The sequence below is a fragment of the Lepisosteus oculatus genome, chromosome 25, assembly GCF_040954835.1.
Source record: "Lepisosteus oculatus isolate fLepOcu1 chromosome 25, fLepOcu1.hap2, whole genome shotgun sequence".
Taxonomy (NCBI): domain Eukaryota; kingdom Metazoa; phylum Chordata; class Actinopteri; order Semionotiformes; family Lepisosteidae; genus Lepisosteus; species Lepisosteus oculatus.
The window spans coordinates 9,733,540-9,747,403 of NC_090720.1; the positions used below are offsets into that span (position 1 = coordinate 9,733,540).

The following is a 13,864-nucleotide window of genomic DNA, read 5'->3' on the forward strand; positions in this document are numbered from 1 at the left end:
ACAGGACAGCGCCGACCCACACCCCGACCCGGGACAGCACCTGTCCACAGCCCGTACAGGACAGCGCCGACCCACACCCCGACCCGGGACAGTACCTGTCCACAGCCTGTATAGGACAGCGCTGACCCACACCCCGACCCGGGACAGCACCTGTCCACAGCCTGTATAGGACAGTGCTGACCCACACCCCGACCCGGGACAGCACCTGTCCACAGCCCGTACAGGACAGCGCTGACCCCCACCCCGACCCGGGACAGAACCTGTCCACAGCCCGTACAGGACAGCGCTGACCCACACCCCGACCCGGGACAGAACCTGTCCACAGCCCGTATAGGACAGCGCTGATCCACACCCCGACCCAGGACACAGTCCCACTGCAGCCCGTGTAGGACAGTGCTGACCCACACCCCGACCCGGGACAGAATCCCGTATCAGAAAGGGTTTTTTTCACCCTGAGCACGGCCTGTTTTGGTTCAAGAAGTTCTAATTCTTTCAGTTCAAGGTTTATGTCAGTCTCTCACTGGACAGTTCTGTTGCTACTGTTCAATTACCCACATGCAGTCGTCCATAGCATTTGTTCAAAGTAAGCTACAAACAGATAAACAGTTTAATTTGACCATTATATATCATTATGTTATTTAAATATTATAGATACCACCAGATTAAGTTTCACAATACACGTATGTGCTGTTCACTGTGTTGTTCTTTATGCATGTTCTCAAAAGACACAGAAATAACTCTGAAGCACATCAGGTGAAATTGAATGCACTTCTCGTTCAGGTGCTGTCATTTATACCACGATTATAGTAGCACCTTTATTCTGAAATATTCAGTTCCTAGTAAGCTTCCCTGACCGGGTGTCACAGCAGACCAGGCCAGTCCAGACCTCCACCACAGATCTGTGAACCTGCCTGCAGAAGAACTGTGCTGTTGAGCCAGGTTTTTAGTCAGTGCCTCACGAACCCCAGGCTCTCTGTGGAATTTTCTTTTATTTTTATTTGTCCTTTATACAACCAGATGATTAAGTTAAGAGAGAATTCCTGCTTACAGTGACGACCCTGCTCAGGCATGCCACATTCGAACCCACAACCCCCTAGCCATTTCATATTTCATTTCAGTGCAGAGGAGTGTACTGTAGGGCACGCACTTGCAGTTCAGGCGCGTGAGTCTCCAGATCCGGAGTGTACCCTCTGTGACTCGGACCGCTGTTGTTTCAGAGCCCTCCGGCCTCACCCGGCTTGCAGAACCCCGACCCAGCGGAAGACTTCATAGCCGCCCAGGTGGCTCAGGATGAGGTATGCACGACTCCCTGGGGGGGCGTCACTCTTGCTCTTGGGGGCAGCTGCTGTTGGTTTTGGTCCTGTCGGGCTGCCCATTGGAGTTGGCATGGCTCTGAAGACATTAACCTTCCAGTCCTCTTGAGTACGGAGTGGGGCCGTGCTCCGCTGGCCTGCGTCTGTGCACCTACGTCTCCAGACACACTGAGGCTGCTGCCACTCCCCCAAGGAGCCCGCAGTCTGGGCCTCGGCCGCCTGTCTGGGATGTTTTTTTCCAAGAAACGGCCGGGTGAGATCTCCTGATCACTAAGTTACCAGCTCCCTGATGGGCTCCTCTTGTTTTGTGGCCTCTTCTGTGTTCTTGAGTGTTCTCTGTCCTGCATCCCAGATAAGTTGACCTGTGGATTCCACCTGTGATCCTGTGTCCTTTTTTTGCTACTGGTTCTGCTGAAGTCCCCCGTCACCTTTGTACGAGTTTGAAGGGGTGTCGCTAAACTCATTTTAAGGGTGTATTATCTTTTTTATGGTGCGATGACAATTCAGAACATATTCCAATTCCAAATGAGGTCTTAGCTCTAAAAAATGCTTGAGCACAGCATTTGTTCATTTTAAAGTCTGCACTTTTTCAGATATTCACTTGCTCCCTGACGAAAGAGAAGAATCCACTTGCACGTTCAGATCCCTTTAGCACATTGCTTCTTGCAGCTCAGACTGGGCAATAGAAAGGCCAAAATGACAATAAAGCATAGAGACAAAACCCCAAGCTCTGCATTCAATGAATACTGTAACACTATTTCATTCATGGGTTGCTGAAAAGAACTGTTGCACAGGTGAATGCAGGTATAGCTGGTCTCATCAGCATCCTTAGTGATGGCCTTTTTTTGCTGTTGTATTAATGCATCGTTTTGGATCCTAAATCTCTGTGGTTCTCCCTTCCTAGTTTAGTTATTGGTTATGTGAATAAAACATTTGAGCCAAGGCAGTCTAGAAGCACAAAGACCTTTCCTGCACTCAACGTTGTCAATTTTATTTCTGGAGCCTTATTTACTAGAATATCTATCATCCCTTCCACTCTCATGGCAAGTAATGACGTTTCTTGTATCGAACCCGGACTGCATGTGGGAGAGATCTTGGGTGCTGCCATGCGAGTGTTAAGGTGCTAATGAACCAGTGGTTTAGTGTTGTGCTACCTAGTAGTCCAGGTTGACCAGCCCTGTCCTCTCTCTGTCTCCCTCTCTCAGGAGATCGCCCACTTCATGCAGCAGCAGGAGATGAAGACCCAGCGCCGGTCACGCGATTTGGAAGGTCAAGGGTCATTGCGGCGCGAACACAGAGACCCCGGCGACCCACCCGAGAGGAGGCGTGGCCGAGAGAGAAAGGTACTGCCCACAGGGGGTGCCACTGCCACGGTCTCCCACCAGGCACTGCTCTGAGGCGGGCAGCAGACCAGGCACTGGGGAATCAGAGAGATGTGCCCAGTCTGGTGTCTGACAGTGGAATAGAGCAGCTCGCTCTGCATTTATTCAATACTCCCTTAGCAAATGCCCTGATCTAGGGAGGCTGCACTGGACAATAATATGTACACAGGAACTACTGCCATAGCCTTAAGCAGCACAAGCATAAAGTGCACTGCTGTTGCCAAAAACTTTTAAGAAAACGCAGTGCTCTCAATGATCAAATCCGTCGGGCCTGCCGCAGTATTACTGGAGTGCTTTGTCGTGTGATTCTGCAAACAGCAGCAGTAACGGGAAGGTCTCTTGAGGTCATCTCAGAGAAAGCACTCAGGAGAAGACTGCGCCCATAAGATCTTCTATGAGAAGTGCCTTTGATCCTTGGCGTTGGCCGATCTCGGAAGCTTTCTGGATCTGGTCAGTCCTGCGTTTGCAGGCACCTAAGGAAAATTGGATTGCAGCCGTTTTGGTGTTGGCAGACTGGTGTCCACAGAAACAAGTATGTTCTTCCCTCAGTGGGAACTCTCCTAACTCCTAACTCTCCAACTACCAAGCTCCGCTCCACCCCCCCTCACAGGCTGTCCCTGTGGTCAGGGAAGGGTGTGCTGTACCTGTATGCAGAAAGATCCAAGCTATAGCACTGAACCTTTAACCTCAGGCTGACCTCTGACCTCCCCCTCGCCGCAGGTGAGCGTGACCCAGGCTCAGCGGGAGCTCCTGGACGGGGAGGGGACGCAGCCGCCAGGAGAGGACTGGTCACCAGAGCGCCGTGCGTCTCCCCCACAGCTGCGCAGCACTGCCAGCAGCCCGTGAGTCCTCTCCTCCTTTAGTATCTCGGCCATTACTGGCGTCCTGATCCTGAGCACTTTGAACTGGAGTTACTGGACCCATCAACAATTGTCTGTTTGCACTCGGGAAGTAAGCTCATTGGGTATCTGCTTTTAGTTGTCAAAAATGAAACAAAATGGAGCATATTTGTTATGGCCAATTTTAAAAGTAGCAAACCTTAAGCATGACTGTGGAAGTTTCCACTGGTAGTCCACAACCCCTTGAGTAAAAAGTGTCTCCTGCTCTCGGTTCTAAATACTTCAGTTTCCACTGTCTTCTAGCTCCTGTTTCACTCTTCATTCTAATCGAGTCAGTCCCCTTAAGGACTTTAAATACTTGTATCGGATCCCCTCAGTCATCTTGGTTCAAGACTAGAAAAGTTCGGTTCCTTCAGCCTATTAGTGTCGGACAAGTATCTGGTAGCTGAGCAATAGCTCTTCTTAAATATTGTGACGACAGTTGTATACAATATTCTAAATGAGGCAATGTAGTGCATCAATTTTACTTAACATTCTCTTAATTAGAGTTATCCCCTCTTAACTCGGTATCCCAACATTGCCTTTTTAATTGCCCAAGTGTTTTCTCGGTTGTGAATGATCTCTAAATGGCTGCTTCTCCTACGTTTGCCAGTCTTCCTCATTTGACGTCATCCGCAAGTTGCTGGAAACGGTGGTCCTCCCAAACGACACCCCTTTGGTGACCTGTTCTATAGCAAGGGCCCTGTCTCCAGCCGCCAGGCCGACTGGGCGCTTGGCTTGCACCCTTGTTTGTAGCTGACTGCTGATGCATGTCAGCTGTGTGACGCTAGGTTCTCCCTCTAGAACAGAATGCTACCGTTTACATTCCAACAACTGGCGTTTGTGGCACTGCTCACGTTTCGCTGGTTTCTTGCGAAACGTAGAATCGAAGCTCTTTGGGGCGCGTCTGAAAGGCGCTATATAACCTGAGGGGCGGTGGCGGTGTTGACGTTGACCGAGCGGTCTCCCTCGCAGGCAGCAGCAGCCCGTCAGGAACATCGCTGAGGAGCTGGACCCCACTTTCAGGGCCAGGTGCCAGGAGGGCGCGGCAGAGGGCCTCGCACCCGCGCCGGCCGGTGAGTGAGGCGCGCGGGGCAGCGCGCGGGCGCCGCGTCCTGGCTTTGTTACAGACGCTCAGAGGTGATGGGGGAGGGTTGGAAAGCGATAGTCTTGGTGGGCGTTCGGCCTTGAAGTGACCCCAGTCCAGAAAGAGACGGCTACCACTCTCCACCTGTTGGAGAGCAGCTGCCCGTCCCACTTAATACCCACGAGTCCAGAGGTTCAGCAACATTTCGTCTCCATTGAGACCATCACATGAAAGTCCACCCTCATGGTCTTGATCCGTTTGTAAGTGGAAATCCTTTTAAAATGAGTACATGGTCAATTCTGGGCATTGCTGCGTGACTGTGATGTAATACTGTTAGGTGGCTTCACCTGTTCCATGGATACCAGCCTTCTGTTTCAAAACCAGCCATGCCCATTCAGTCTTTCCTTGAGACCTGTGTGCTCGTTGGCGCCTGGGGTTTTTCGCAACCCACTTCTAAGCGGTATTTTTATTGTTTGTCCGTGTGCACTGCAGAAATGCATGTTTCATGTCGACTTCCTTTCTTCTGGGTTAGATCGTGCAGTTTCCTGTGCTACCAGTAGAGCTGTTGATCCTGATCTGTCCTTAAAACTCCAGGGATAGCAAGGCAATAGGCTGGCTTGGATGAGTTTTGTTTTTCTGCAGAATTTGCAGAGCTACCCAGATTGTTTTTAATCGTAGCAAACTCTTCCCCTGAAGTGTCAGCTTCTCTCCCCACTGGAGGCCCCCCTCTTCAACCACGTGCTTTCCTCTCCCCCCCTCCAGAGCCCCTCCAGCACCGCGGCCCCTGTGACCACCCCCAGGACAGCTCCGAGCCCGCCTTCGTCAGCCCCACCAGGCGGCACAGCGACAAGGCCACACGCACCAAGACCAAAGACAAGAAGGAGAGCTGCAAGCAGCAGTGAGCCGGGCTGGACCGGGCTGGACCTGATAGGCTGGCATTCCTGTCTTGAACGGAAGTACGAGAAGGAAGTATGAGACTTCGTAGGACATTTGATTTCCTGACGTTGAATGGATTTTTTTTTTTACCCGAGACGGAAAGGAGCTGTTTTTTTTTATTTTTTTATTTTTAAGAGGCGATCGTGATGGGGGGGACTAGCCCTTGGGTTTGCTGTTAAAACCCTTACTTTCAGGGAGCTGTTTGGGGGTTTCTAATGAATGTTTACTCACCGCTGGTCTTGGTAAGTATGGCTCAGTCTCCCTCTGGAAGGGAGCGCTGGACCGGTGGCCTCCGGTCTTGCAGGACGTCTCGCTGTTTCATCACCAGCCGCCTCCAATCTGGGGGCGCCGCAGGTGGTGCAGTGTGGAGGCGTGGGAAGGGAAGGACAGGGATCACATCCAGGGCGGAGGGAACATCAGAAGTGTGTCGTGATTGGTGTGGCGCTCCCTCTGTGGGTCTGGGGTCCTGCAGCCTGCTGGGCGTCTGTGCTCATCCGTCCCAGGCAGAGCATCACCCCAGCTTGGGCTCTCGCTACTCTCCGTGCAAGCCCCTGGATCTTAAACCTCCCATCGGATCGTTCCTCTGGCGTACCGGGATGGAATCTTTTTTTTTTTATAACGCCCTGTTCATTTAAGACATCACCTGTCAAATAGGCTTTTAAAAGAGATCCGATTCAAGGGTGAAGTCAGATCCAAAGCATTTACAGCAAACCTGTGTGCAGTTGTTCCAAGACTGGAAAAAAGAGCCTTTAAGGAAGCACGGGTTATCATCTTACATGTCAACAGAAAAACAAAAAGTGATCCTTACTGACTCACTGGTCTTCTCCTAAACGGTGCCTTTGTCCTTGCTTGAGCTTGGGATTGCGAATTCGCCTCTGACGCCGCACACCAGTGACTTCCTGTTCCCAGGACTGTACAGTGGCCTTCACCACGCCAGTCTCCAGGAGGGTCAAGGATTCTGCAGAACTCCACTGAAAAGTAAAATCGGCAGTCCAGTTACAGATTCTGTTTTACCATGCCATTAGAAATAGAAAGTGCAAATGTATCTCAGTCCGCGGTTGTTGGAATTGCACAAGGCTGTTCTGGAGCCTTTACACCACCAGTTCTCCTGATCTTGGAGCTCCCTGTGAATAGCACCATCCGGTTTCACTTCTTTTCTGCAGATATTCCCTGACATAGTTCAAGAAGCATGAGTGAAAGCGCGCCCTTCCTAGAGCTCTTTCCCAGTGCACGGGCTGATCCTGCTTGGTGGCTGGCCCCCTTCCCGTTGAGAAGCAGGATTGAAAACGGGGAGAGAGAGCCCCCCCCCACACACCTTCCTCTCTTTCTCCGTGGTCCTGAATGGCTTTTACTGGTGATCTCCGGGGAACGTGGCCCTTGTGCAAGCCCAGAGCCAGAACGCACGAGACGCTCCGTGCCTCTCTCGGCTCTTTCGCACACCCGAGGGCCAGTGTTTCTGTGGACAGTCGGCCCTGACCGAGGAAGTCCAGGGCTGAGCTTCATGGCCGTGGGGGGGAGACGGGACTGAAAGGGAGCGCTCGGTGCCGTCTCGGCGGCGGAGGGCAGAGCACAGATGCTCGTTTCCCGATAGGGCACGGGGCCGTGCCAGCTGCCTGTCTGAAACAGCATCTCCTGCTGGACATCATCCACAGAAAAGAGGATTACAGGACTGAACTGGACTCCGGAGATTCTACAGACCTGCTACTTCAATGGTACAGTAGCTGTCCGGGTATGCATTAACGGCATCTATAGACAGCCTTCAAGCTCTTCCTTTCAGGAAAATGTAGCAGCAGCACTCTGCAATACATTTAATAAATGCACGCTGTAGCCTTACCTTCTGCAGTTGCTGTATGTCCCCAGTTACCAGTGTTAACAGGCATTATCTGTAGAAAGAACTGTTTTACTTTGTTATTGACCGCACTAGAGAGATTTTGAAATAGTCACTGAACTGTATAGTATAGCTTTTTTTTTTTACTTTGGGATGACACTAATATTTAATTTTTTCTATGGTAATAGAATTGTATGGGTTGAATTTTTATGTTTTTATGTTTCTTATAATAGCCCATTACTGTTGTCATTAATCTAAAAACTGCTTTGACTTGCAGTGGGTGTAGAGTCTGAAGAGCCCCCGACTTGAAATCCTCTTTAAGTTAGGGGCTCTAGCAGGCTGTGGAGTGGAGATCTGCAGCAGCCAGGTTGCAGGGGGTCAATTATGCATCCAAACGTGTTTAAAAGATGCGTTTTGCTGTGTTGTCATCCATTGCAGTCGCATTTCCACCTTTCTAGAGCTCGTAACTCCAGCTAAACCGAGACCTCTGGAACAAGCCACCTCAGAAGTACAGGTAAATGGAAAAGGTTAAAGTTAGATTTCAAAGGCCTCACCTCATTTAGCTCACGAAGAACAAAAACCTACCATTTTGCCCACAAAGCATCATGCAGTAGACTCCAATCTCCTATCTCCTCTTTCTATAAAGCATTGGATCAGATGAGCTCAAGACCAGCTAACAGGCCGTCGCAAGCTCTGGACGTGTTGGTGAGGCTGCTCTGGGGTGTGCCCGGGAGTTAGTCACGGGGCGTTTGCACAAGTGCACTTGAATGGCAATGAGCTGAGGCCTTCGAAACACAGCTCCACTGTTCCCCCTGTCATGAGATCTGGGTTGTGTTGTGTTGCGATAAAGAAGAAAAGCATGAAAGGAACTAGTTTCATACAGTTTTGGGAAAGTAGCTGAATTTACCTGCTACAAAGGGCAAGGGGAGTTTCACTCAGTCCCTTTCAATGCCTCATTGAATTGAAATGCCCAGTAGTAGTGTCTCCCTGGTTTTGTTTTTTATATTTGTGGATCACTGTGTTCCCTAGCGGATGTTTTCTGAACCTTAGCCCTGACCTGAGTGTATGTTCAGATAGATGAAGCACGATATTGGACTAATCGGGCTTGAATTTGCTTTTTATTTTTCATTTTTGGAGCGCGGGTGCAGCCTTCAGAAGTCAGGGCAGCCGGCCTGCTGTGTGACAAGGGCGGGCGACAGAGAGCCTCAGTTTTGGTTGGCCCGTTTCCGTGGAAACGGCGGAAATGGGCCCACCCTGTGTTAACTTTTGGGCAAACTGTGAAAACATGCAATTATAGAATCCATTTAAAACTAAATCAAGTGCTTTATTCTGCTTTTTTTAGTTGCTTGTTTTTGTATTGTTTCAGTTTATTTTGGAGTCAGGCTGTCGCTGTATTATTCTGTATTACAATTAAAGACAGTTGCAGCAAGTGGCTTGGCGATGTTATGAGTGTCTGAATTTTCGGAGAAGCCAGAATTTCTTCATTCTCCAGCTGCACCAGGTAACAAAAACAGTGGGGTTCTGCATTAAACTCTGCAGTGATTATCCAAAGCAATGCAAACTGAGGTACAGAAACTGAGCTGAAGAACCAGGAGAGGGGAGTGATGATTGATTCAGGCAGGATGTCTTACTTCTGGTCTTGGACTATCTGTTGTGTACACTAATACTGTATATTCCTTAACAGCCATTGTGTTTTTAAGTGCACCAGGTCAGAGCTTGTTTATGGTTCAGTCTTATCACCTGAGAATCACTGCATTCAGCATGGATCAGGTTTCCCAAGAAGATGGGTGGGATAATCCTGTTATGAGCGGTTTTATTGCTAGTGTAAAAGGGGGTTAAAAAGAGGGCTCCAGCCTGCTCCTGGAGAGCCCAGTCCTGTCAGTCTTATGGATCTCCTGGTCCCAGAGCTTGGGCAGACCTGTGAGTTCGGTAACTAAGCAAGCAGTCTGTTCAAGTAACGGAAAGCAGATCATTGTGGGATGAAGGGTACTCCCTTATGACTTCTTAGCAACTCAAATCAATGAACTCGATCTCACTCCTTCAACTAAATTGGTGATTAAGTTGGATCAAGGCTTTCAGGACCAGGGGTAGAGACCTCCCCAGAAGCACCAAGGTGTTTAATGGGTTGAAGGGAAATCATCAGTTTCCCTTCGGGATCAATAAAGTCTTACAGTACCTATCTATCCATCTTCAAAGAAAATTCCATCATCCAAAATAAATGCACCCACTCGGGTTTAAAAACCAATGCAGTTTATTTGTATCCTTTGTAGAAATAAATTGAATACTCTTTTGTATAAAAATATTTTTTAAAAAATATGCTGAAAGTAAAAGTAATTCAGAATCCAAAAACAGACATTGATACTTTCATGTTGTAGCAAAACTCAGCTCTATAAAATGTATATAATAGCTATGATTGAAAATATTTTACACATCATGGCAGAAACATTTACATGTATCAACACAGACATACACAATACAATAGGTTTATACAAAAACATGGATGATTTTCCTGCTAAGTGCCATTTTTTTGCCACAGATAGTGGCTTATTTTATGAGCTACAATCTGGTAGCTTTTTAAATTATCTCACTTCACAATGTATTACAAAACTACAAAATTATAACTGTGCTTTCAAGCTTGTCAAGACTAGCGTAGTCTGAGAAGCATCAAAAATGCCTGAACCAAGTGCATTTGTATTTTTAATGTAGCTCAGTATGCAACTCTATTTCAAGGGCTAGAGTTTATGTAAATTTAAACGTATATCAAACAGTAGTTTATTTTGCCAGTGTTTAGTTAATGTTCACAATTTGTTTTTACAAAAATACACTAAAACTCAGTCATATGTTCTACACTACTAAATGAAATACCACCAAATATTTCACAAGTAGTGATGGCAACACCAAGTCTGTCTTGAAAGTGACCGTTTGTATTAAGTCTTACAGTAGTTTCCCTCAAAATAAGGTAAACTCAAAACTTGTATAAACATCACAGTTGCAACATAAAAACTCAAATATATTCCACTTTGTGGTAAATTTCCACAGGAACAGCCCTGCTTCCAGACACCCCCACAACAGAGAAATTCTGGTGAATCTTAAATTCAATAAACTATTGCACAACATCACTTTAAAAGTAGTACATTTTGCCTGACATTTTCACTCATTTCCTCTTCAGCTGCTGTCTGTCTTAAATACTAGATTGTTTCGATTTAAAAAAAAGTACACTCAGGCATGATGTCTTCTGGTCTTGGAATGTCTGTTAAGTACACTTTTACTGCATATTACTTGACAGCCACAGTCTTAAGTGCACCAGGTCAGAGGGTATACTTTCCTGGCCCTCTCCTACCCGTGGAGCAGTCTGGAATCCTTTGGGATGTAATGTCTGAAAGAAACTCCAGCTCGTCATCCCTGCATTCGCTATTCTTCATTAGGGGAGGCTATCGGCTGTTACAGCTGCCCTGAAAAGCTCCATATGCTCAGCTTGTTTAAGATTCACTTGTGGAAAAACTCTTCCCGTCTCTGTCCAAGATCTAAGACGTGTTGTGCTCAGGATGGATTAGGTTTCACATGAGGATAAGTGGGGAAATCGCATTATGAGCTGTAATACTGTAAGTGTATTCCAAAGTGTCATTTCCTGCTTGTACAACAGGGCTGAAACCCAAACCCCACACCTGGAGGGTAATACAGAACAACCTGTTCTGAACAACCAGAGGCCTGTCCTAATACAATCCCATTGTGTAACTGTCTGCCATCTGCATGAGTGTCATGCCCTGTCAAGCTTCTGTGCGGCTACAGTTGGGAATTGCTCCCGTGACGAGTAATTGGAAAAACATTACACTACGACGCTTCTGTCCATTACATTTCACTCGGTTGTAGATCTTGCACAACTACCTGCAGACCCGTCCAGATTCCAACCCTCAGATTTGCAGGAAATGGTGACCATTCCTGGCACTTCTGTTCCGGTTCTCCAATCATAAGCCAGCTGCCCCTTTCGGTCAGTGGAGGTATCCCTCATTTAACCGTGGCTAAACACCCTGACACTTCAGCGTCCAATCATCACCAAAACATCCCTCAGAAAGGAGTCCCCTCCGGAACATGGCCGGAGCCCCGTGTCCGTGCTCAGGGGGAACCCCAGCCCCAGGGCGTGTTTCAGGAATGCTGAAATGCACGGGCGAATGTGACGCAGAGCCAGGAAGCCTTCGCGCTGAGGAGACGGCTTGTGGTTTCCAGCTACCCCGCCCACCCCAGCGCTGCCTGCGCACGTGCTGAGCTGACAGGGCAGCGGGAAGGCTGGCAGCGCCAACAGCCAGCCCTGCGCTCGGCTGATGGCTTCAGGGTATTGACAAGACATGTAGCTCTGACTGGAAACAGTGTACTGATCAAGCTTTCCTTTTTTCAGTGCAGTGCAAAACTGAGACATTCCCCGCCTCTTAAAAAAAACCCACCACTGAATAGTACACATTCTATTAATAGCTCACATTTTCAATTTCTTGACGCCTTTGTCTTAACCCTGATTTATAGTACTTAGAAAAGTGGAAACTCCATTTCCAATCCAGTAAAACTTGTAGGACGACTATGCTTTCCTCGCAGTACCTACAGAGATACTTTATCAGCTCCTTCCCCGTAGTAGACAAAGTGATAAAAATACAGTTAGGTGCTGCAGTGTTAATCACCACACTCAGAAATGAGATAGTGTCTCAGCAGGATGCACAACAAAACTGTGAGGTGTGGTTTATCTGAAATGGTGATACGAAGTTTTAAGACTGTGCTCGAGACTTCTTTTTCCCCCCCTCAGCTCTACCCAAACTCGCCTGTTCGTGGTTTTCTCTACTCCTCCTCCTGCTCACAGTTGTGAGGTGGCAGTAACCAGGTCACACCCTGATGAACAGGGTCCATCAAGTCGAAAAACTATTTAATCAGCACATCGGGGGTCTCGGCCATTATCCAAATGTTACTCCACTTAAAACAATAATTAGAATGTCAGGGTCAGGACAGGCATTCAGTACATTGAACTTTAACTACAGAGCTTCTGGACTCGTGTGCCTTTGGAATGCAGGTTAGGAACTCAGCTAGGACTCTCAGAAAGGACGGATGTTCCTACACTAAGGACAGGAGAAAGTCTACCTTATACAACAAATGATTAAAAAAACTGCTTCTCATTTAACTGGCTGGTAATTAAAATTGGAATCAGGCTTATCTTTGCTGGTTGTGGCTGATTAAATCCTTAGTGAGTGGTACTGGCATGTCAAAATTCACAGTGTTTCAAATGCAAATGCAAATGCATGAACTTACAAAACTTTATGTTGTGCCCTTGAATGTGGAATAAGGGAGTCCAAAGCACATTAAAGTACGACAGCGCAGTTTCTTAAATAAATTCAGCACGTGAAGAAGATGGTTTCATCTGTTATGGGCAACTCTGCTTCAGGGTAGCTGACTGCTTATGCCTTTTAAACTGTAAATTGTAAGAAGCACCAGTCAAGAGTCAAAGTCCCCAGTAACACTCCTAAAACAGGGCTGCCCACCTCCAGGACTGGGGTTCAGTCCTGCAGGATTTCTATCTTGCTATAAATGAGCAGCTCCTGAAGAGCTAGGAGCAGCTGCTGCACTGCTCTACCGAGGCCAGGAATGAGGTCGAATGCCTGGTTAAGAGCCGAGCTGCAGTGAAAACCTGTGGACACAGCCGCCCTCCAGGAGAGGAGAAGAAGACAGGGTACATTTTTTGGCTACATTAGTATTGCAATAAATATTAGAGGAGTTCAGTACTACCAGCAGGAACTCTTACCCCACCCCCCACTGCACAGGAACACAAGCTGAACAATTCTGAAATCCTGTTGAATCTCCCCGCCCACTGTCCACAGAGCAATTCTCTTGACCTGAAAGGATCAGGTAGAAGCACCAATCCTGCATACAAGCTGTCCAGACAGAGCCGGTACGAGGAAGTCCATAAGGTGTGGCGCATGGTGTAGCCCAAGCTCAACCTGTGAAACTCGTGGCTGGAACACGGTCACCTGCCACATCAGTGAGGAAACACGCACGCACGCACGCACGCACGCACACACGCACGCACGCACGCGCACACACACGCGCACACACACGTCTGGTCCGGATCTACCTCGACCTTGCTCCCTGCCGCACAGCCCAGCTCGACCCAGTAAGGACAGTGGAAGGGGGCGGGGAGAAATTCCAGTTCGCTCACTTGGTCCCTGCCAGCCTCGCCCCGTCACACCAGCTTGGTCTCGGAGTCCACTGACTCCATGCTGCTGCCCTGCTCCTGCTGGGGGCCGTGGCAGCTGCAGCAGTCCTCCTCCTCTCGCACGGCACGCTGGGAAGACTCTGCAGCGGGAGGGCGAGAGAGAGGCCACGTTACACAGCGGTCAGGTGGCCGTGGGAGGGCGGGGGCTTGCTGTGGAAGGACACGCTGATCTGACACGGCGCCGCGGGAAAGA

At 48.5% G+C, this 13,864-nt stretch overlaps 2 protein-coding genes across 8 annotated transcripts in view; one reads left to right on the forward strand and one right to left on the reverse strand.

Moving 5' to 3' along the window:
• LOC102694327 (keratin, type I cytoskeletal 9-like) overlaps positions 1 to 9,669 on the forward strand; it is a 46,688-nt gene extending 37,019 nt beyond the window's left edge. For all 3 annotated transcript variants that reach the window (XM_069183959.1, XM_069183961.1, XM_069183960.1), the window contains 5 exons: positions 1,218 to 1,295; positions 2,519 to 2,656; positions 3,416 to 3,537; positions 4,549 to 4,649; positions 5,423 to 9,669. In XM_069183959.1, coding sequence (XP_069040060.1) covers positions 1,218 to 1,295; positions 2,519 to 2,656; positions 3,416 to 3,537; positions 4,549 to 4,649; positions 5,423 to 5,562 — 579 coding nt within the window. In that variant the 3' untranslated portion in view covers positions 5,563 to 9,669. The remainder of the gene's footprint in view (positions 1 to 1,217; positions 1,296 to 2,518; positions 2,657 to 3,415; positions 3,538 to 4,548; positions 4,650 to 5,422) is intronic.
• Positions 9,660 to 13,864, reverse strand: part of tnfrsf9b (tumor necrosis factor receptor superfamily, member 9b) — a 45,592-nt gene continuing 41,387 nt past the window's right edge. For all 5 annotated transcript variants that reach the window (XM_015337107.2, XM_069183963.1, XM_015337110.2 and 2 more), the window contains one exon: positions 9,660 to 13,751. In XM_015337107.2, the coding sequence (XP_015192593.2) occupies positions 13,639 to 13,751 (113 nt within the window). In that variant the 3' untranslated portion in view covers positions 9,660 to 13,638. The remainder of the gene's footprint in view (positions 13,752 to 13,864) is intronic.